The 23,841-nt window shown below is 33.6% G+C and overlaps 3 protein-coding genes and 1 pseudogene across 5 annotated transcripts; all 4 read right to left on the reverse strand.

The window, feature by feature from the left end:
- Positions 1–1,466: 1,466 nt before the first annotated feature.
- On the reverse strand, positions 1,467–3,743 carry LOC114169594 (protein gamma response 1). The gene is made up of 3 exons (XM_028054829.2): positions 2,849–3,743; positions 2,631–2,717; positions 1,467–2,450 (listed from the first exon to the last, which is right to left on the reverse strand). Exons 1-3 carry the CDS (start codon positions 3,510–3,512, stop codon positions 1,777–1,779), a joined length of 1,425 nt encoding a protein of 474 aa, XP_027910630.1. The 5' UTR covers positions 3,513–3,743; the 3' UTR covers positions 1,467–1,776.
- Positions 3,744–7,898: 4,155 nt separating this feature from the next.
- LOC114168462 (zinc finger A20 and AN1 domain-containing stress-associated protein 5 pseudogene) lies at positions 7,899–8,906 on the reverse strand (annotated as a pseudogene). Its single transcript, XR_014986310.1, has one exon. The product of XR_014986310.1 is annotated as a zinc finger A20 and AN1 domain-containing stress-associated protein 5 pseudogene (transcript).
- A 2,168-nt stretch (positions 8,907–11,074) lies between these two features.
- LOC114168891 (FACT complex subunit SSRP1-like) lies at positions 11,075–17,260 on the reverse strand. 2 transcript variants are annotated; one of them, XM_085669445.1, is made up of 17 exons: positions 17,112–17,260; positions 16,799–16,886; positions 16,072–16,257; positions 15,812–15,917; positions 14,612–14,748; positions 14,441–14,524; positions 14,261–14,355; positions 14,022–14,130; positions 13,781–13,867; positions 13,590–13,682; positions 13,184–13,381; positions 12,937–13,082; positions 12,705–12,852; positions 12,162–12,260; positions 11,891–12,064; positions 11,514–11,592; positions 11,075–11,396 (listed from the first exon to the last, which is right to left on the reverse strand). In XM_085669445.1, exons 2-17 carry the CDS (start codon positions 16,850–16,852, stop codon positions 11,269–11,271), a joined length of 1,923 nt encoding a protein of 640 aa, XP_085525571.1. In that variant the 5' UTR covers positions 16,853–16,886; positions 17,112–17,260; the 3' UTR covers positions 11,075–11,268. The 2 variants fall into 2 exon arrangements, with proteins under 2 accessions (XP_085525571.1, XP_027909660.1); XM_028053859.2 differs by having other exon boundaries at positions 16,799–16,986.
- A 135-nt stretch (positions 17,261–17,395) lies between these two features.
- Positions 17,396–18,391, reverse strand: LOC114168789 (uncharacterized). Its single transcript, XM_028053736.2, has one exon. The coding sequence runs from the start codon at positions 18,259–18,261 to the stop codon at positions 17,524–17,526; it is 738 nt and encodes a 245-aa protein (XP_027909537.1). The 5' UTR covers positions 18,262–18,391; the 3' UTR covers positions 17,396–17,523.
- Positions 18,392–23,841: the final 5,450 nt, after the last annotated feature.

Genomic DNA, 23,841 nt, shown 5'->3' on the forward strand with positions numbered 1-23,841 from the left:
TAGTACAATTTAAAAATATTATAAATTACATAATCTGAAATATAAAATATTATTTCGTATTCCACACCTACCTTACACCCACAAATTCAAACCAGCTTACATACCCATTACACTAATTTCAAAACACCACAAAGCATTCCACCCTTTAGTGCCCATGATTACCACATTCCCCTACTTCCTAGTGCACCACCTATGAACGTCAAACCATATGGCTACACACTCACAAAAGACCACCATTACGAATTTCATTTGGGAAGTGCTTCAAGTGGGTATGATTCAACATAGCACTAACTCCTTTTCATCCCTTATCTAATTAGTTAACAAAACGATGGCTCTTCACAGTTTGTGTATAATGCTCTAAATGCAGTAATAATAAAAAATTGTTCCCAAGTTACTGGAGAGTTAGGTGATGCTACGATGTTTACTAAGGTGGATTTGCCTTCGGGCTACCATCAATTTCAAGTTATCCCTGCAGACACATAAAAACACTTCCCACTTGTGTTGCCACTATGAGTTTGTAGTTATGTCATCTAACTTAACTAATCCTCTCTCCAGTTTTCATTCAACCATCAACACCTTCCTGAAGAAGCCCTATCTCTTCCAGTCTGTTCAAGTTTCTTTTTTATGATATTCTCCTACTTTTGATGAACATATTCTCTACTTGCAGATAATTTTTCAGTTACTCTCCACTAATGAATCTTTTTAATCGGTTGACCAGAATGACAGACCCCAACAAAGTCCATTTAAATGCGTCATTCAAAACCAAAACCTATTGAGTCTGAATAGAGGAACAACTACCCGCTATTACTCCAAATAAAAATTAGGCTCAATAAACTTAAAGACATCCAAGTTGTTCCTAATCCCAAAAGTCATTACTTCCAAAGCTTCTAAACAGCAAAGCAAATTCGTCAAAATACAATCTTCAGAAAAAAAGATAGTATTTTAGTAGCGATATAATTTTAATTATTGAGTTTCAATAGTTTTTTAAACTCTTTCTTAGTTTACATGTGTTTTAAGTATTTTCTCGATCAAAATGTTTTGAAGACTTAAAAATTATCTGTCACCAACTACTCCCAGGATTATTTTCCAAAAACACCTAAAAATAGGCCAAACGGTTAAAAGTATAAACCTCTAAAGGGTAAATTTTCAGGTTCAACCCACATAAATTGTGGCCAGCTTTAACGGCCGTATGTTCATTGACCAATACAAATTCAGTCAGCAAAATGAATAATTGCATCTCATTATAACAAAATGTCCCCAGCTAGTAGTTCATGCTACATAGACCCATGAAAATAAAGCATAATCTCCAGAATTCAGCTCCCAATCTCATCCCCTAAATCCCCAACCTATACAAAAGTTTCCTAGAACACTAAACCTGAACAGTTTATTTCAGTAATAATACATATAAACAGTCATACACAAGAACTTAAATAAATACGAAATAAATTTCAAGCACAAGGATACTGTTTAGAGGAGTACAGTACAACGACTATTTCTATAATAAATGAGAACAAAAAGTTTATTTGCTGTCAACAACATAAGGTATGTACAGCTAGTAGCACATGCATTAGTCCAACCGGGCTTAGTATGATGTACAGAGGTAAATTTGGCCTCTTGGCATTGAGATCACCAATGTATCATTTAATAATGTACCTAATGTTCAAGGTTCCTAAGAGTTATTTTTCTAGATTTACCAAGAAACTAAAGTTGAGACAAATCTCAATTGGATACAGAATCCATTTATAAATCAAATAGTAATCGGTCTAAAATATAATCTTACATTTCAGATTCAAATCCAATATTCCAAAATCCTTCAGGAGTCATGGGCGGAACATACCTATATCGGTGCCTGGAAACACCATCTAGGTGTTCACAGCGGAAGTTCTGTTTACTGTCAGCATCCTTGCCATCAGCATTAGGAAGAACAGCATCATAGAACTTTCTGCATTGTTTGCACTCAACTCCTTTTAAATTTTCACGCTCAGCTTTTTTTCTCACTGGTTCAACATACTTGTAACTTCTTTTGTCAACCACTGTAATAGAAGATTGCTTTAGCTTCTTCTGAGGACTGCTTTTGGCATTCATATCCTGTGTTTCATCATCTGAGCTATCATTGTTAATGTCTTTCTGAATCGGGTTTGGGAGGTCCTCCTTATTGAAATCCTTATTTAAATGTCCTCTGATATTCTCCAGAGGAGTGTCAAGAAAATCGTCATGAGGGTCAGGACCTGTTCGACTTTGATGGGACCGGGTTTGCCGCCACGAAGATGCAGGCCGCTTTGTACTAGATACAGAGACTAATTTTGTACTGGGAGGACATTTAGGGACATCACGAAAACCAGAGGATGGGGAACTCAAATTGGCTCCTCTATCCTCCTCAGACGGCTTCTCCTTCACTTCGTTTATCTCACATGCAGTAACAAACACATCTGGAGTTTTCATTTCAAGACCTAGAACAATGGGAAGTAGATGGTGTAATCAAATAACCTAAATTGTACACTTCACTAACTCAACATAGCATTTAGACAGCAAACTCTGTGTATGTATGTTTAACTTGATGCAGGTGGATAGAAGTGAAGGCCATTTCATACAAAGACAGTTGAGTAAATATTAAGAGAAAATTCAATTACCTCCAAAGTCTTCCAATGGGATTTCGTTTCTCACTTCAGCGCCTTCACAAGCACCCATAGTGATATTTGGATTATCAGATGCAAGAACTGCAACAGCATGCAAAAGACAATTGGTGAGTAAGGACTGTTAATAAACAGACTCACAAATAACAAAAAAACATGCGACAAACTCTTTATAGTGTTCTACCACACGGTTACAAGACAAATTAGCACAATACCAGGTTCTGCGACCGGACTCTGACGCGTGCCAAATTCACTCCCACTCTCGAATTTGTTCTGTTCAACCACATTCTCCTCACATAGACCAACCTTCCGTCGAAGGTAAACGTGCTGAGACTTAAGCCTCTTATACGCCTCAGTCACGCGATTCCTCTTTGCCTTCTCATCCTGCAACTCACGCGTCAGCGCCTCCACGCGCTCTAGCAGCGCCCCTTCCTCTTCAACTTCTCGCGTCTTCCTCCTCAGTTTCTCGTCCAACTCCTCGATTCTTGCGAGCAGCTTCACCTTCTCGCTCTCGCAGTCCTCCAATTTCGAAAACGCATCGTTTCGCTTCTCTTCGGCGTCTTTCAGAGCGGACACCTTGGACTGCACCAACTCCACGAGGTTCTTGTGCAGCGCCATGTTCTCGTCGACCTCGCGCTGGAGCTGGTCGATGCGGCGCCGTTTCGATGCCGCGTCGGATTTAAATTGAGGATAGAGCTGGGAGCAGAAGACATACTCGATCTGCGCGATGCGGTCCTTGGCGTCCTGAATTGAAGCGACGAGGATGGTGCTGAGACCGCCGACGTGGTTTGCGGCGCCGGCGTCGGTGAGAGGAAACCCTAACTTCGGAGAGGGAGGGTGGGGCACTCTCTCTGCGGTTACTTCCTCCGGTTCGTCCATTGCGGGTCGACGGAAAATGCGAGTGAAATGAAATCGGAATAAGAGTGCGGTGGTGACGGTGGTGGTGCTATGCTCGATGGCTGTTATGATATGTTACTCTTGCGCGGGATGCTGAATTGTTTTTTTCCAAATGCCGGCAAGGAAAATTATTTTATGATTTTTTTATTCCGAAAAAAAAGAATAAAAAATCCAAATATTATTTTTCTTAACAGAATCAATTTTAGTATTAGGGACTTTATCTTAATGACTTATAAACTTATTTAATCATTCTCATGTAGGTAAGGGTAAAAACTATATATAAAGAAATTTTCTTTCTTTTGTCTTTTACTTCACCTCAAATCATCACATATAACTTCACTAATAATTTTTATAAGTTATTCAAATGCACCATTAACCGGGTAATTTACTAACAAAAGTTAACATTTTTTTCCACTACTCAATTACATCACAATCAAAAACAAAAATCTTTTAAGGTTGCATCCTAAAAACACACATTTGGAAGAGGCAATATATACACTGTGCATGTAAACTTAATTGTAACTATAATTGTATCTCTTTTAACACCTCCCTAAAATTTATGGTTTGAGATAGAGCAAATATTGTAAGTTTATTGCATAAATGGAGAAATAAACTCATAAAGTGGTTTGGTTATAATATCGATAATTTGAAAACGAACAAGAACATGACGCATAAGAAACTTTTTCGTTTGAACCTTGTCACTAACATAATTAAGATCGAATATGAAATGTTTAGTAAGACTGAATTTTTCGGCACCAACTACAATAAAGTTGATCTTTTCAACTCAGAAAAGGAGTAAGAGTGATCTTTTCAGCAACCAATAAAGTTGATCTCTCCTGCTCGAAAAGGGAGTAAGATTAATCTTTTCAGCACCCAATAAAACATATCTTTTCAAGTCAAATACACCTAGATCAATCAAGCAATAAAAGGGATAATGAAATGAATTACGTAGAGACTGAGGGCTTGGAATAAAGGTTAGTCATACCAAAACTTCATACATTATTATTTTAAGGATGTTTATGATATTTGAGCATTAAGGACTCCTCAGTTTATTTAAGCTCTTCGGATCAAAGCTGATGTAAAACATATATGAGATTATACATTGTTATTCTAATAATGTTATTTTGAGATGTGAGCACTAAGGGCTCCTCAATTTATTTGAGCTCCTCCGATTCAAGCCAAGGTAAGTCATACATAAGATTTTTTTCATTGTTATTCTAAGGATGTTCATAATATTTGTATGTTGAGGACTCATATTCGAGCACTAAGAGCTCACTGTTTATTATATTCTGATTCAACATGAGGTATGCACAAACATCATACATTATTTAAAGTATGTTTAATTTTCACATACCCGAGAGTTCAAAAGGTACAATTGTCTTATATTACTTTATATCTTTGTATCTTTGAAAAATTACAAAACTCGGATGATAATCGAACCCTAACCTTGAATGAAAATATTGTCATTAGGAGCTCACAAATTAGTAATCTAGATATCTGTACTTATCCAATTACTTTACTTGTTACTCAATCACTTTCTTTATTATTGAAAGTCCTCAATGAAAGGTGAACAAGTTAAAACACTCTGGTGGTTATTATTCTCAACTTTTCAAGTTATTTTGTATTTGATTTCACCATTTTTTTTTGTTGAAACATCACAAGCACGTGATAGGTAAGTTTTCACACCTAGTTATTCACTAAGGGCACATGAAGTCTGTAGATCCCTAGTTATAAACTTGTCATTTATATATACTTGTCATTTGTATTGCTTTCTTGTAGTTAGGTTCATGAATTACAATTTGACGACAAAAAAAACTTCAAGCTCGGCTTGGAGGGGGAACATATGTTTAAAGCAACTAACTTAGCTCGACTAGGGGGTCAACTAAAACAATAACCAAAAGGTTGTTTAGTTTGCAGGTAAAATAAATTAGGACATAAATTATTATGCAGCCTGAGATGGACACCAAATTTAACAAAAAGGGAGAAATTGTACCTGAAGATGGTGTGAGAAAAAATAAAGGCTTGACCCAGTGCTAGAAGATGGAGAATGGGTTATAACAACTTTTTGTCTAAAAAAACTAAAGATTCAAGGTTGAAAGACTTGTTGTGTGAGACCAAACCTGACTTGATATTCAAAGACGGATATTAAACATCCAAAAATTGACTTAAAATTTATAGACTTAGGAAAGACTTAAATTTGTGTTATATTTATTTTAAATTTTATTATAAAAAATGAGATCCTATATATAGTTATTATCTTTGTAATATTTTTTTATTATATTTATGTTGTTTTATTGTTATCCTTATAACTGAAATATTCCTTTGATTTTGGAAATAAGAATGATTTGTAATTATTTTTATAATTAAAATTCTAACTTTCACATGCAAGAAACTAAATTAACTGTACATGCTGACATGAAATCTAACTTAACAGTTTAAAAGAACTTTTCCATTTCTCTATAATTGAAAGTGTGGTCATGAAATCATCAATATATAATTAATTGTTCTTCTCTGTACTCACTGGTATAGAAGGTAAACATATATCTATCTATGTTTGTTAACTCATAGTTAACCTATATATATTCACATAACATTTGTCATACATCTATAGATTAAAATATTTTTGAGTTTAAAAGAAAAAAGGTTAAAATTAATATAATTTGTTAACCATAAAAGTGGACAAATAATCATTGAAGACTATAATTTGTAAATTGTTTATTTTGGATTAAATTTACCATATGGTAAGTGGGGTAGCCCTAGATTATTGTGATCAATGACCATCGTGAGTTGCTCCCAGACATATATTATCATGCATACGTACAAATCATTATTCAACCCAAATTAAAATTAAAGGAAAAAAAAATGTTGACGTGCAAAGAACATGAAAGGAATCACGTTCCACCAACAAGAGAAAGTTAAAAGCAGAAGAATCTTAACATCCAACAACATCTATTTGTTTCTTCTATTCTTTTTCTTCTATGCAACTACAAGGAAAAATATTTTTTGTTTAATTTTTTCTGAAATAGAAAATATAGAAAACAAAAAGTAAACCTATACATCATTGGGTTAAATTGAAATATTTTTATCATCTTACTTAATTATGTATATATGATGGGTTTTTCATGCTTGAATTGAATGATTTAAACAATTTGGATTATTCGTTTAATTACAAAATAGAACTTTTAATAATTAAAACGTTGACTTAGTTAATATCGTAACTAATAAATTTCATATTTTAATATATTATCATTTTTAGAAACTTTAACAAAGTAAAATGATATATTTTAAAAATTATTATAAATGCTCATTTATAATTACATGCCGATGGAAAAGATACATGCATCATCATCACGCATGATTTACGCACAAACATGCGCATCCCTCCCTTAACCTGCGCACACTTACTTATTTACCACATATCGTGAGACTTTCCGTTGAAGATTAAAATTACATTGTGAACTTTAGGAGAAGAGTTTTATTTAAACGTAAAACAAAATACCCAAGGTTTAATATTTTTATTATTTTAGAAAAAGAAATTAACAAAATTTTATTACACATTTTGAGAGTGGAAGAAAACTTTTATCACGAAATCCTAGGCGTTGGATCATCTCGTCACATTCCCTCGAGATTCTTCTATCCAAATAAAATAATCACAACGCAATAATCAACGAGACGCGAGGCCAATTAAAACCTCACACGTGGCGAAACCCCATTGGCCGTAAGCCAAAAAGTTAAGCGTCACTATCAAGAACAATGGAAACAAGAATCGCGAAATCTCGCTGCGTCTACATCACGATACGATATCACCCACTAACCAATATATCGCGATAACAATTAAAAAATGTCACATGTCTAATCAAGTGGGCCCACCCAACTTTCTACATCACTATTCTCGAAAATTCCAAATTCAAAGTTCACAACAATTTGACACTTATACCCTTAGCTTCAATGTAATTTACCTTTTTCCCACATCCTGAATCCTATGCTAAGAATGCATAAGTTTTCTTCGTTTTAATCAACAACAATTTGGTGTATTTTCCTAAATTCACCAAATAAACTAATTTAATCTTAATAGAATATAAAAAGACAAAATTTAATTATATTTTCAGTTGTAAAGTATAAACATATTTGGCCAGTTCAATACATAATTACTTAATTTTGATCGCTATAACTTTTGTTCTGAGTTCAATAAATAATTTTACAATCATAAATTAAACAAATTATATTTCAAGAATAAAAATAGTAGACACTTAATAGGAATCAATAAAATAAGAAAAAAAATATATCAAATGTCAAACATACAATTTTGGAAATAAAAAAAGGTGATCCCTTCAAAGACTAACTTCATGAAAGACTTGCAGAAAAATATTTGAGGCAAGAAAAAACCATTCACTGATTTTCACATAATAATCACAAACAATTTTTATAAATCCCAACCCGAAATTAAAAAAAAAAGAAAAATACATAAAAATTAAGAAAATTATACATAAAAAAAGAAAGAAAAAGGATCACCGAGAATTTCATGTTCCGGTTACAACTTCCCCAGATCCCCACCCACGCGCCCGAGAAAAGACGCGCTGCGAGTAATTAAATTAACAACCTAACCGCGATCGTAAGAACTTTTAAATCTCCAACCGCGTCGAAACGCCGTCGTTCCGTTTCGTCTAGCTTCGTTTTCGTCTCACCGATCGATCGAATTTTTTTCTTCTTCTCCGATTCTAGGGTTTTCAGACCTTCACGATCTTCGCGGCCTTCACGACGGGATTCTCCCTCGCGATGGCCTCTCTCCCGGCGGCCTTGTAGTCGTAAGAGCAGTCGTGGCGGTCGGTGTACCGGTGCTCCGCACAGAAGAGGTCACCGCACCGGCAACGAAATCCGGTCAGTCCGACGCGCCGCCGGCATCCCGAGCACCTGTTGACCGCGCGCTTCGGCTCCGATGCCCCCGTCCGGTCCGCGCTGGCAGCGTCCTCCTGGGGAAGCGAGCGCTTGGGCGAACGCGACGATGTGGCCGGAGTGACAGCGTCGAAGAATCTAGAAGGCTCGGAAATCGAAGTTGCAGCAGCGGCGGTAGTGGTGGCGCAGGGCGTGATTGGTTCCGGGACCTTGAAATCGGTGTCGTTTTTCTCCGCCTTCTGAGCCATGATTCTGCGTTTTGGTGAGAAAGACGAAAAATTAGAAGAAAAAGAAGAGGAGAGAAAGAGAGAGATTATTGAGATTGGAAATGAGAGAGAGAGAAAAAGAAAGGATTTGTAAAAGAATGAGATGAGAGGTTGGTAATGAAAGCAGAGATAGAATATGGACGTCGTAGAGACGCGTATGGAAAGGAAACTTTTTTTTTTTTTTCATTCATTGTCTCTGCAGTGATGCAATTACCAACTTCTCCACTACTTTTTTTTTTCTCTTCAAATTATAAATAATTTATCTACACAATTAAATACTCTTATTATTTTTATTTTTTGGTTAAATATGTATTTGGTAAGTTTTTGTGAATTTGGAAATTAGTTTTTTTTTTTAATTTTATACTAATTTAATCCTTCAGTTTTAGAAATGCGTAGATTTAATTTTTCTTATCAAATTTTGTTCAGTTTACTTGATATTTTAAATGTATTTTATGATAATATTTAAGTTAACATTGAAGCGAAAATGTGTCAAACAGAATAAATAATTCAAATATTATCATGAGATGTGCGTGAGATGTCAGATAAACTTAATAAAATTTGGTTAACAGGACTAAATTTACGTATTTTTAAAGATAAAAGACTAAATTGGTCAAAATTTGTAAAGAGGGACTAATTCCAAATTTAACTGAAATAAAAATATATTTAAGCCTTATTTTTTCTTCAACAATGATTTTATTATAAAAGGAGTAAATTTGCGTGAGATGTCAGATAAACTTAATAAAATTTGGTTAACAGAACTAAATTTACGTATTTTTAAAGATAAAAGACTAAATTGGTCAAAAATTGTAAAGAGGGACTAATTTCAAATTTAACTGAAATAAAAATATATTTAAGCCTTATTTTTTTTGTTCAACAATGATTTTATTATAAAAGGAGTAAATTTGAAGAAAAAAAAAGGAAGTTGTGTGTGTTTTTTTTTTTTTAACTACAATGGTATGAAAAAGGAAAATGTGAAGGACTTGTTTGGCCTAATGAAGTAATATATTTGAGAGATGGATTAATCCAAACATGTTCACCCCAACACCAAACTAATGAGGAAAGCTGAATAAAAGACTTTACATCAAAGTGATTTTGTTTGGAACTAGTTGTTAATGCCAAACATGCACCAAAATTATAAAATTTGTTTGTCTACTATGCATAGTTTTATATTCTCCATTATTGTAAAATCTATCATTATTTATTTTTCTCACTCACTTAATCAATCATTATTTGTTTTTTAACTTAAGGTGTCCCTCCACTGAAATATAGATATCAAAATTTTTATGCTTTTGTGAGGAGTTGATTTGTATTTGTTTATAATAATAGTATTAACAGAAGATTTTTTTTTATGACGAAAAAAAAATAAATATAGAGTCAAATAATTAAAAATCATGATAAAAGTGACTTTTTTAAGAAGATTGTTGTATATATTATTATTATTATTAACTTTGCAAGAAAGGGTATAATGGGAAAAGGAAAGTAAAAAAGGGTGAGCTGGGCGTGACAAGAAGGAAGAAGCTAGCCGCCAAATCTGACCCTTGTTTTCTCAGAGGTCATTTTCGTCCATATTGTCAATGACACGTGTGCCTCGCACGCTTGTTGGCCGATTCAGCTTTACCACTGGCTTCTTGCACGTGTCACAGTGTTACCCATTTTAGTGAAAGGGACGTGAGCGTGCCGTGTTTTTCTCATTACGTGAGAGACTCTGACCCTTGGGTCTATTCAGAGACGAGAAGTTAAAAAAAACTAAGGAAAATTTTACTAATACAATTTATTTGTATTTTAATCAGGATTAAAATGTATAAATTAAAAAAATATATAATTTTGATGTAAAATAGAAGTTTTCTTTCATTATGTCGTGTTGCTCATAACTACAACTACAATGGTTTATAATTTTGATGGGAATTTTTATTACACAGATGCATGCAAACGCAGATTAATCACACAGAAATTTAAGTAATCAGACGCAATTACGAAAAATAAATACTAGTAATTAGAATAATCATATTTTTTTAGCTTTTAATACAGACATCTAATTTTACGTTACAATAATTGTAACCATATATGTGTTGAATCTAACTACCCAATGTCAAACAAAAGAACAAAAAGACAAAAAGAGACTTATTTTGATGAAAAAAGCAAAGACTTTTTCTGATGCATTGTAAACGTGTTCATGGTCCCATTAGTTCAATGTTGGTGGCTTCGTTGAGTAGGATCCGAGGTGAAGAAGAAAACGGTATAATACACCGCTACTGCTACTGCTACAACCATTTCTGATTTTATGCCATCCATGATCCATGCCACCTTCCACCTTCTAAATTGTTAAGATCAAAAGTCTTTTCCACCAATTTTTCATCCAATTAATCACACAAAACTCTGAGAAAGTTATGAAGCCAATTCAAAGAACATTACTTGTATAATATTGTATCAGTCTACAAAGTTCACGAGTAGATGCCATCTCCAGGAAAAAAAAACATGGAGCATGACTTACATTGGCTTGCATGTCTATGACAGAAAGTTTCAAAAGACAATTGCATTCATATATAGAAAGTGAGGGTTTTTTAAATATCGAACCAGCTTTAGGCACTGTCAGTAACATTTGCTGAATCAATATTCATGGGTTGGGGATTCTTGTAGCCGCTAATTTCATCCTTGTAACGTTGTTTATCTTCACGTGCTTTTGCCTCGTATGGTTCCTTCTCTTCCGCTGTGCATTCAATAGGTAAAACAATATGCAGTTTAGTTCATAAGCATAATAAAGTTCGGAGCACGAATTATACATGGTGGAACTGCATGAAATGAAACAATTGGCAACATTGCATACCTGTCATTTTCTTCCATTTCTCGCCAAGTACTCTTCCCACATCCGTAAATGAGATTCCAGGGTTAGTTTTCTTGAGATTCTGTCAAAAAATTACACTAATTTCAGAAAAAATATTATGTAAAGAGAAGTCAACCTGTATAAACCCCTGATTAACCAGTTAACAGTTTCAAGTAGATTTTGTGAATTCTTAAAATCAAAATAGATATTAACAATTTTGCTAATGGTCATAGTTGGCTAGAATTAGTTCGGTGCAAGAGTGCAGAATCCGTCCACACACACTGGAAGAGTACTCACCTATTTAAAGCTAACTTGCCTTAATTACAGTTCATTCATGGTTCATGTATGTATAAGAGTATAAGACTAAGAACAGAACACACCTCTCTTTCCAATTTAGAAAAGAACATGAAACCGGACATTGCCCTTTTGGGTGCATTTGGGTCTTTTTTCTTCTTCTGTTTTTTCTTTTTTCCATCTTCGTCATCTTTTGGTTTCTTTTTAGAAGTAGATGCCTTAGGAGGCAGGTCCTTCTTTATTTCCTTCTTGACAGGCTTCTGAAAATTTGCCATCATTAAGGTATCAGACACACCATAGATATAAGAGTAGAGAAGTACTACAAAGGTAACAAAGGCAAGAAAGAAAACCACGTGCCTCTTTCTCATCGCCACTCTTACTGGCATCAGAATCGTCTCCTCCAGAATCATCAGTAGGAGAACCTTCGTCATCCTTGTCAGCAACAAAATCTGAATCCTGTAAACATTTACCACCGTTTAATGAAATATAGAAACAAGACTAGAAAACCCTGCCACAGTAAGCTCCCAAAGACCAATGCTGAGCAACTTGAGTAGATTCCTCCAGCCTGAATATATATGTACAGAAGCACGGAACAAACACAACACAACAAACACAACAAACACAAGCATACACAATAGAAGTCAAAACATAGAACACAACAAATAGACAATTAGAATAGGCGATAGGTCAGCTACAAAATAAGCTAAAGAATTGAAAAAAACTGAAATGTAAGCTTCGAGTTCACCGAAGTTTTGATTCCCCAACGATACTCATATGTTGGTCAGCATAAATAAAAGTTGCTTCCTTGATTTCTAAAACTAGAACGCAAAATTTACTAAATGCTACACCACACATGAATTAAAGATAAGAATGCAGGTAATAAAATATCTGTTTGATCACCTCCTCATCACTTTCATCGTCACCAGCTGCATTTTTTATGCGCTCAAGATGTGGATCAACAGCATCATCATCGTCATTCTCCAGAACCTTCTTTATACCAGCAGTAGGTTGGCCATCTCCTAAGTTCATAATTTTCAAGCCCTTTGCACTGCATGTGCAGGTGAAAAACAGTTGTTTATACTTTACATAACGACCAGTTGTACGTAAAATTTGGCAATGAGCTAATATTTACCTAATAAATTCATACAAATTATGGTACTCATTTCTCTGAATATTACGGAAGAGATGTTCTTGTTCAGATTTTAGTCTGATAAGAAGGTCAAAATAATGCATATTGGAACCACCAGCAGCATGCCTCTCAAATTCCACATAGTCAATCTAATACGAGAGGAAAAAACGAGTAAAACCTCATTGTTTAAAATCAGATGCTATCAACCAGTAATTGATATTTGGTGGTCTGCAAGCGCAATCCATTGTACCTCTTCATGAAGAATAAGAGTCGGAGGCTTAGGTAGAAAGAAGAAGCTCTTCTCAAGGGGATACAGAATTCCATCTTCAGCTTTCAAAGATGATTTCACAGCATAACCATCCTGACAACTCCTAAATTTTCCAGGCTTAGTCACTTTGGCACCAGACAAGCCACGTAATATTGTGGTGAACACTTCATGAATAAGCCCCTGATTGCGAATTGAAAATGAAACACGTCAGATACTGCATCATGTGATATGCATGACCAACAATTACTAACTTCTCACATCACTCAATCTTTGAAAATATGCAATGCAAGATGCTCTTTTCCAATTTCCCCAGCAGTCCTTGAAGAGCAGTATCTCAGGGGTTTATCTATGGACATATGAATCACTTATAAAAAGTTTTAAGCAATACCTTGTAAGACAGCTCTAACTTATCCTTGTACTTTGTGTTATAAAGATCTTCATTCATTGTCAATTCACTTTGGACAACATAATCAGATTCAAACTATATAAAAATGAGCAAAACAATGTTAAGTTCATAAACACGTAAAATGCACATCATTTAAATTAGCAAACCAAGAACCATTGAGAAGCAGCAATTACCTGCATCACAATATGAGGGTACAAAGTTTGTCCCTTCCGAATCGGGGGGTCAAGACTAATAATGACAAAGGTATGTGGTTGATTAGACTACAGATACACATGATAATTTGTCACTACCCTTAACAAGTCCAAAAAATAATCAATTTAAAGACATGACTGGCTAATGTAATTGACATTCTACTTGTCACTTAAGATGAAAACAAATATCAGTCAAATAAAAGTACATAATTAGGAAATGAACCTTAGGAAGTAAAAATAGGCGAACCACACTGCTATATTGGATTTTGAAATCATTAGCCTGTCCCTGAAGCCGCAAGAATGACATGTGTAACTCAACAATGTATCGTCCTCTACATAAAGGAACAAAGTTTTATTATTAATACTTAATTGGAAGGAGAATAATACTAGTATAAAAGAAAACTATGAGAAGCCACGAGCCCGAAAATACTTGATATTCGCATATGCTTTTAAAGACATTACCTTGGTGTAAGAATCGCAATACTCTCAAATGTAACAACAGCATCTTCACCTCCAGCACCAACATCAGCCATAGACATTATTCTGCTGCGGAAAACCTGATGCAGAAAAGACAAAATGTCATTTAACAACCTAGAAATTATTACAACACTGGATCTGTTTTGCTTTCACAATGAAACTCACTTCAGCAGGAGGAGTTTTTTCATCGCCAACAAACTGGGTGTTGGAACTTGGTATATGGAAACTTATCTCCATCAGTGAATCTTTCTGATAACATAAACAGGATTAGACCATAAAAAGAATGCACAATCATTGAAAATTAATTTGTTAAAATGCATGAAAACGTAGATATACCTCATTAGCTCCAGTTGTGTCATCCACGTGAAACTCTAAGATCACATCATTCTTCCCTTGAAGCTGAGTTTGAGAGACATCTGCTAGCGACACCTCAAAAGCTTGCTTTGAACCAACCATGAAAGCCAACATATTTCCTGAAATGGAAATAGAAAGATAAAAATCCACTATTCCACAAGTGGAGTAGTATAACTATAGAAATGGTCAAGTCGGTTTTATCATTATCAAACAAGTTGCCCAACCTAAAGAGAAACGATTTGATAACAAAAGAAAACAAGAATGGGATAAAGTTGCTCTATGAGCAAGCAGTCAACCACCACTACCACCCAAAAACACTAAACAACTTTCCTATGTTAACAATTTTTTCCACTCAAATTTGCACTTATGATTACCAATGTGGAGGTAGTTGTGCTTAAATCCATTTGACACTTAACATGTTTGGGGAAGCTTTTATCTTCACTTTCAGTTGTTTTTATAAAATATAAGATGCTTATAAAATTAGCTGGATGTTTGGGATATCAGCTAAACTGTAGTAAGAAGCTTTTTTTTTTTTCAAAAATTAAGTTGCTTCCATGAATCCAATGTTTTGTACCTGGTGATTATTTCCAATAGTCTTTTCCTTTAGATCCAAAGGAATATGTTTTTCTCATGTAAAAATTGATTTTTTGTTGTTGCAATAAACAAACTAAGTTGAAAACACTTTTCGACAAGTTTACCCAAACAAAAAATTGTTTCTAACCAGAATAGATTATAACACTGAATGATTATTGAAACAATCTAATTTTTACAACTGTTAACACACCCTTAGAGTATAACAAAAAGAAAATAAGCAACTGCAGACTGGGGAGGAAAAAAAGTAGCACGGCAGCACATAAGTTCTCAGCCTTTCTTCATATATGGAAAACATCTAGCACTATACAAGATAAATCAGTGCTCTCCAAATAAGAACTGGAAGATATCAACCGAATTTCTCTGAAAATAGGAGAGCTTTATCCTTTACTAAAGATTTTACATACCATTTCTTCATGGGTGCTACTGAATCAAACAGAATAACACGTCAAATTAACTTTTTTTTCCCCACACACTAAATTACCAAATTTGCAGCCAGTAAGGATGACAGAGATGTTTACGATATATGTGACAAATCATGCGTAGAATATCAATTACAACAAAGAAGTCAGTTCATGTAATATAGCAAACCATTCAGATCAACTTCTCCCCAATTTCGTCCGCTAACAGAAAGCTGCTTCTCCCGCACTGTTATTCCACAAGTGTTCTGGAAAAAGTTGGTCAAACTTGCAACATCCTGCAAAAATGTATAAAATTACGACATCAAACATTTGATAGCAATTGAAGTCAAAGTCCTCAAGCAACGAAATATAAGAAACCAAACCAAAGCTATAAATTCATTTTTGCACTATCAACGTAACTTCACATTCGGAATGGTTAAAGGGAGTAACCTGATCACGAAATCCAGTGAACTTGTAGTACAACCCATCTTTAATTTGAACACCAAGTTGGTTAGTCTTTGGAACCTTCATAAATGTGACCCCCTCTATATCAGATTTATCAACTTCAATTAATTTACCACCGCCCTGTCTCTTCCATACTATTCCACCAGAGTATACTTTCATCTGTCCTGGATTCTGCAACCCCATAACATGAGAAGAAATGTCATACATCTCAACTGCCAATTTCAGTCTCATTTACAAATTCACTAGAAAAACCCAATTCTTCAACTCTAATTACTATTAACTTCGAATCAAAAAACAACAAATTGTAACAATAAAATGAAATCTTCGTTCCATTTCATTCTAAAACATTCAAATAATGCAATGGTACTTTTACTTCACTTCACTCCAATCCATCCCATTCCATTCTGCTCCACTATATTCCATTCTACACCACTGACTTAACAGGTTCTTGAAAATATTTTTATAACTTGTACCAAACATTGAAAACTTGCATTCCCGGGAACACTGTTGTAAGACTCACTAATTCAAACACAGCCATAGTTTCAGGGGAATACTTTTTCGAAACTTTTACTAAACATGCTGCATTCTCAAACCCACATTCCGGGAAGTTTTTTTTGCTAATTCAAAGACAGCCATAGATTCATGGAAATATTTTATTATAACTTGCACCATACACGGAGAGGAGTAGCAAAACGAAGGTTAGAGGGATTACAGTGCCTCCACGGCCTCCGAGAGTGATGTTATTGAATTGATGAACGTCCGTCATGGCTGAAAATCAATGAGAGTGGCGAATTTCACAACTGAAAAAAAAATGCACCTCAACGGAACGTCACAACCACATCAGAACCACCGTGTGAGAGAGAGAGAGACGTCAAATTGCTGGAAAAAGAAAACAAAAAACTGAAGAAGAAAAAATCAGTGCTCAAATTTTGAAGTAATGCAGCACGCAGAGATATATCAATTGATTAATTGATAGTGAACAAACGAAAATCTGATAGTGAAATAGAAGACGAAAAATTGCTCACATGTTCACGAAGGAGAAAAGTGTGATTTGTTGCTCTTACAATCAGAAATTGGTTGAACACCGAATGTGAAGGAGTGAGACGTGGTACACGCTAACAAGTTCTTCATTTCTCATAATATTTCTATCATATTATTTTATTTTAATCATTTCAAAATTAATATTTATATGAACTTTAAAAAATCAAATATCAAATTATAGATTATTACATATTTATTTACACGAATTAAATTTATAAACGTTTCTCCTGATACTTTTTATTAATTTTTTTCAGTCAATTGCACGACGTAAATAAAGATAAAGTATGTGATTAATTTTTTAAAAATTGGAGAATACAAAAAAAAAATCAACATCACAAGAAAAAAGAAGAAAAAAAGGTAACATATATATTTATTTATTTATTCTGAATAAGAAAATCAAGTAAATTTGGAAGCCACTGCAATTCCCACTCCAACGGCAACACCAAAAACGCACAGCAGAGAAACCACACGAGCCCTAGCGAAGAGCGCGTCCAACTGCTTCGCGGTTTGGAGCGTGAGCGTGAGGATCTGCAACCTCCCTTGCTCCTCCATCTTCCTGAAGAACACAACCGGCTTCAGCGCGCGCCGCAGCATGAACGCCACCGAGAACGGAAACGCGAACGCCGCAAGACTCTGCACCGACACCTCCGTTAGGGGATCCGATTTCGTCAGGTACGTGATCCACGCGCCGAGAACGAGGTGGACCAGACCCATTGCAGCGAGCGCGTGGCTTAGCCTGTACATGTTCCTCATCATGGTTTCCAGAACCACGCGCGTCTCGGTCGCGAGCGGGGAGAGGTCTCGTTCCACTGTGGGGCCTTCGATCTCCTGATGCTTGAAGTTTGGGTTTTGGCTTGGGTACGGGCTTTGGGCTTGGGCTTGTGCTTGGCATGGGTCTGCTGTAGGCTTGCGGGCTTCATCGGATTCTGAAGAAGAAGAAGAGGAAAATTGCTTTGATGATGAGAGAAAGCTGAAGGGGATGAAGGGAGAGAGTGGATTTTGGGAGGGTTTGAAAATTGGGAAACTAGGGTTTTGGGAAAACGAAGTGATTGAAGAAGATGAAGAAAAACGACAGGGTTTTAGGAGCGAGGAGGTTAAGGTTGACCTTAGTCTTCGCGAAATTATGGCGGCCATTAGAAAGTAGAATGAAGAGATTGTGATATCGGTGAAAGTGGAAAACTGAAAAACAAAATGTTCTTCTGGTTTTCTGAATTTCGTTTTCTTCTTCGTTGTGTACTCAACAACAGTGAAGATAAACAGTAGCAAGTGGGTTAATTACATTTTAAAAATGTTTAAAATTAATGAAAATGAGTTTGTGAAAAATTATTTAATTGCTAAAATATGTTTTTTTTTTTTATGGAGTCTTTAAACAACTAAGTAGAAATTAATTAGAGTGTGAGTTTTATAAAAAATTTCCATTTTAGTTATATTTGTGTAGGAGTAACATTTAAACTAGAATTTAATTATGATATTGAGGTATCATAACAAATGACAATTAGAAAGTCTTAAAATGCGAAAAAGGTGGTAAATATAGGAGATAAAAAAAGTTACAAATAATTTTTATTAAAAAAATATGATTGTTCATTTAACATGAATGAAAAAAAAATCAAATAAACTTTGTAGCAATGCAGAAATTACTTAAACACACAACCCTATGCGTGTTGCTTAATGACAGAGAGAGAAGATGTTAGATTATTACTTTATTATTTAAGTCAAAGTTAATTTATATAGAAAGATCATTTGTTAACCCAGAATCATTAATTATTAAATTTTATCAATTATGGTTCTACTAAAATGAAATATGTTTGTGGTCTTGTATGACATTAAAAAGATTATAAGTTTACTAAAAGAAAAATATAAGATGAAAAGAATAGAAAAAAGTTACAAAAATTTAAAAGTAAAAAAAAGAAGTGAAGGATGACATATTTTAATACACATTTTATTAAGTAATAATCTTAAAGTTTGTATTTATTTTAAAAGGCAAAGTAATAATGACCTTAAAGAATTAAAAAAAATAAAGTACACTTGTAAACATAAAGAAAATATTAAACATAAAATATTAAATAGATATAGATATGTTTAAAATTTTAAAAGTACAGAATCTAAAATAAAGTAATCAAATTAAATTAAATATGAAATGATGAAATTAAATGTCAAAATAAAGCAAATATGAAATTATGAAATTAATGCTACATTAAATCAAATATAAAATTATGAAATTAAATATTAAATTAAGTTATTAAATAATTTACATAAATTAATTATATTATATAATATAATTAATTGATGGAAAATAGTTAATGTTATTTTAAAATGAATTATAAAATTTAAGCCTAAATTATATATTACATTAAATATTATATGTGAAATTATCTCACAAAACCACTATTCTTCTATTTTCTCAGTTGTCTATTGTCTATCATCTATTATACAATAACCACTTTAAAAATCTTATTAAGAAAAACTTAAAGACTTAAACCGAATGACTTAAGACCTTCATTGAACTTGAGAAAATCCAAATGTCTACATTAATAACCTTTAAATAATAATTTTGAGTAACATGAATGAAAAAAAAAAATATAAATTGTAAGTTGCTAGTTGAGACTTATCTCGATAACCTCTCGTCTACCCTTGTTATGCTTAATCATCACAACTTTAGTATTATAAATAATTATTACAAACAAATATAATTGACACACTTAAAATAGTTGAAAATATGATATAAAACTTGTAAAAAAAAGTTGACAATATAATACAAAATTATGATCATAGACCATTTTAAAAATCCGGGTTATTTTGTGAAGTCCCCTATTTCTCTGATTTATCTTCTTTTCCAAAGTTTAAGTGCACCAGCTCACCCACACTGAACAAAAACACTTCCCCACCAGCTTTCTCTTAAGTTCTCCACCTCATAACCCCTCTACAATCTCCATAATTCTAATTCTTCTTCTTCTGCAAATCAGTTTCTGGAAAAGAAGCCCCTGCAGAGCTCCCAGTTGACTTCACTTCCAACTTCCTTCCTCACAGTAAGTCAATCCTCACATGTCTAATTCTGTTTGACTCTGAATTCGAAATTCTGCTTCTATTATGGGATTAATCAGGTGTTTCTCCTCTCCCTGTGTTATAATGACTAAATTCTCTAGGTTGAATTGAGGTTTTGTGCCCTCATTGTTGAGGAGGTGTCTTACCAAGCTCAAACATCATAAAAAGGTAAGGGAAGCTAACCATTATCCTAAAATTAGTATGGAAATCTGTTCTAATGACTTTGGATTGCATGTTTGAGTGTTGAATTGATGTTTGAACTGCATAATTGGGTGTGTGTTGAATTGTGCAAGGATTCTGGGTTCCTACATGTGAGAACAGGTTCGTAATCTAGTATTTTCGCCTAGGCGAGTGGCTCTCGCCTGAGCGAAAACACTAGAAAACCCATCCATGTTCCTGTGCGAAACCTCGCCTAAGCGAGCTGAGGTCGCTTGAGCGAGAGACACTCTCGTCCAAGCAAACCAGCTTAGCCTGAGCGAGAGTTCGCCCATATTTTTATTTTGCCCACGGTTAGAGCCTCACTCAGGCGAGATTGACTCGCCTAAGCGACATGGCCTCTTGCCTGGGCTAGATTTTCTAGCTTGAGCGAGAACTACTGCAGTGGGGTGCTTGATGTTCTATTTTAAAGGATGCAATTATATGTTTAAATATGATCTTGTGCAATTAACCTTTTATATGCTTGGAATGTCATTGCTAATATTGTGAGTGGTGAATTGGATGAATATGAATTAAGAGAAGTTGTGGTTGAAATAGAATTTCAAGGGAAATTCAGATGAGTATGTTAATGTGTGTAAGGACGTGAGGACTTCGTATTGGTTGGTATACTGAAACTCCAATAATCATTCACGCTCAGATAGAGCAGAATGGATTATGTCATGAGGAGTAGCAGGAGGTCCTAGTCTTTGGACTTGATCAAGTCTTATATGCGAAAGGGACTTACCCTGGGAGTGGTCGGGTGATAACCCCTTGCGCCCAAACTCTGCAGAGTTTGGGGACCACCACAGGTGCATGCCACCAAGAGATCCAACGTCACTTACACACATCCGGATATTGAGTCTAGAGTCATGTAATTGAGCTTTCTTTGTGATGATATTTATACTGTGAACTGCATGATTTCTCTTATTTCAGTTAGCTTACCATTTCTTGTCTATGTTGTTTTCCTTGTGTGTTTCTTTTGCAATGATCACCTACCTTTGGTGTGAGCAGAGAAGAATCCAGATGAAGACACCCCTCTCCTAGACAGAAGTTGATCTTTTGCTTGAAAATTTGGTAGTGGCTTTTGGGTTAGGTTCTTATGAGTTTTGAGTTGTGTAGACTAATTCTTCCTTGTATAGACTGCACTGGTTGATAGGGACTTATATGGTTATTTGTGGATGATTGTATCAGCACTCTATAAGAGTTTATTTTCACTATCTGCCTTGTCTAATCATAATATAATATTTTATTTAGTAGCGTGAAAACTATTAAATAGGATGTTACAATTTTTACGAAGTTTATATATTTAATTTCTATTATTATATTATAATTTTTCATTTAATGTATAATATTTAACATATAAAAATATTAGTTTTATTTTTAATAGAGAAATATTAAATTTAGTATTCATTGCTAATATATAACCGAGAAACATATGTTTTAGTATATAATGCTTCTTGAAATAAAGATTAAAACATTTTTTTATTACATATAATTACTAAATTTGTCATAATTTTTAAATTTAAAAAAAATATATATATATAAATTAATAATCAATTTAAGTATAATTTTAATTTTATATATTTTAAATTGTCAATTAGTTAAATTTATGCTAAATTTGTTATTCTTATTTTTGTCAATAAGTGTCAAATTGGTCTTCTAAAAGCAATGATGAAATTGAATCACTTATAAAAAATTAGAACCAAATTGAAACGAAAAAAAAAAAAAAACATGAAGATCAACTTGACACTTTTTGATAAAAACAATGACCAAAAGAGTACTTTAACCTTAAATTTGTGATAAATTAAAAAAAATTAAAATGAACACAAAAAGATAAAAAATACAAAAGTTTAACGCTTTTTAAATCTAGAGATATCTTTCTCTTAATAAATGTATAAAACTAATTGTACTATATGGGCAGGTCGGTACGTTATGGCCAACCAATTGAGTCAACGGGAGGTGATCAAAGAGATTACTTTGAAGAAGATTTTTAGAGATGTTATCGACTTGCTGGTTCGCGCACACCTTGAACCAATGGAAAATTGTGTGTTTGTTTGCACCTTACTCACTTTCTCAGTCATTGTAAGCTTGACTGAGAATTACAATTTGGATCACACGGCTTCGTCCCTAGTTTCTCAATGACCGTCAGCTTGACTTATATTTAATATTTGGGCTGCACAACTCCGTTAAATAGATACGCCCTCGGCACAGAGGGCATGCTAATCTTCTTTATATGGTTCCTCTAAATAAGTGCACCTTAGTTTGGTCAATTATGCTAAACGGACAAGTCTATTTGGAAGTCAGATGATCTCCCAAATAAGTACAGACATGTTGGTAATCAGGATTACATAGGATTTGACTGTGATTAGGTCAACTCTAATCAAAAGGTCTATGAAAACTATAAATACAAGTCAAATATATAATTGTTGAGAGTTTTTATCATTTATTAATTATAATATTTATTGCTTTTATCTATTAATCTGCTGATTTTAGTATCAAAACACCTTTACCATGTATTCACAAATCGATCACCAATCAAAAACACCACACTAAAAGTAAACATGAAGGACTTGAAAATTATTTAACTAGATGTCATGTACATAAAATACTCACATTTAGTACATTAATCATTCTCGAGAAGAAAATGTCCCAACAACAAATTTGTCACTTTCTGTGTTAACTTGTCTTTCCGTAGTCTTTAAGTAAATCTTTAATAAATTTCAATCATAATAATAACAACTTAGGACTACACTATCGTTAAATACAAGTTATTAAATATTAAATTATGAATCACTTAATAACCTCATTTATCAATTAAATTTCCTTACATTCAGTTCATTTTTTCTCATTTAATTACAATAAGTTTAAGAATTTTCAAAAGATTAAATATGTTTTTTCTCTCCACACCGTTATAAAAAGATGAATTTTGTATAAAATTAAATTATAAATTATTTCGTTACTCAACTTAATGAAAATTAGGTGATATGTCTTTTTTTAACAACCCACGTGTAAACTAATTTTCATTTCCATATGACAAACAAACTTCTTTCATAATAAATTATAAATTATGATATAATCTTCAAACACTAGAAAATATATTTTACTTAACTTTTATAAGGATAGAAATTTAATTTTAAAATAAACATAAATATTTATAATAGCTTGAAAAAAAAAGACATTTAATCTATTTTTATTAAAGCATATCCCTAATTTCTCATCATCTCCAAAACACTATTCGTATATAGTCACTTTAAAATCATAAACAATTTTTAACTTCCAAATATATTTATTTGGTATCATCAACTACATTTATTATTATTTTTAGAACTTGTAGATAACATTTGGAATTTCCAAAAAACATTTTCCTAAACCCAAATGAAGAACATAAAAGGTGTGGAAAAGAGGTGAAATGTGTGGTTAAGATAATATCAAAAAGAGAAAGAAAGAAAGAAGGTAAGAGAATTCATGTCTGCAATG

The sequence above is a fragment of the Vigna unguiculata genome, chromosome 11 (assembly GCF_037176805.1).
Source record: "Vigna unguiculata cultivar grain cowpea cultivar isolate G323 ecotype 2 chromosome 11, ASM3717680v1, whole genome shotgun sequence".
In the NCBI taxonomy this organism is placed as follows: Eukaryota; Viridiplantae; Streptophyta; class Magnoliopsida; order Fabales; family Fabaceae; genus Vigna; species Vigna unguiculata.

Bases quoted from the DNA above. Each gene is read 5' to 3' on its own strand.
- LOC114168789 (XM_028053736.2), bottom strand. From the start codon at position 18,261: ATGGCCGCCATAATTTCGCGAAGACTAAGGTCAACCTTAACCTCCTCG.
- LOC114168891 (XM_085669445.1), bottom strand. From the start codon at position 16,852: ATGACGGACGTTCATCAATTCAATAACATCACTCTCGGAGGCCGTGGA. The intron at 13,868-14,021 runs GTTCATTTCCTA...GTGTATCTGTAG, and splicing joins GCCTATTTTTACTTCCTAAG to TCTAATCAACCACATACCTT. The intron at 11,397-11,513 runs GTATGCAATGTT...TTGAATGCACAG, and splicing joins GAAATGGAAGAAAATGACAG to CGGAAGAGAAGGAACCATAC.
- LOC114169594 (XM_028054829.2), bottom strand. From the start codon at position 3,512: ATGGACGAACCGGAGGAAGTAACCGCAGAGAGAGTGCCCCACCCTCCC. The intron at 2,718-2,848 runs GTATTGTGCTAA...ATGCTGTTGCAG, and splicing joins GAGTCCGGTCGCAGAACCTG to TTCTTGCATCTGATAATCCA. The intron at 2,451-2,630 runs GTAATTGAATTT...CCATTGTTCTAG, and splicing joins CCCATTGGAAGACTTTGGAG to GTCTTGAAATGAAAACTCCA.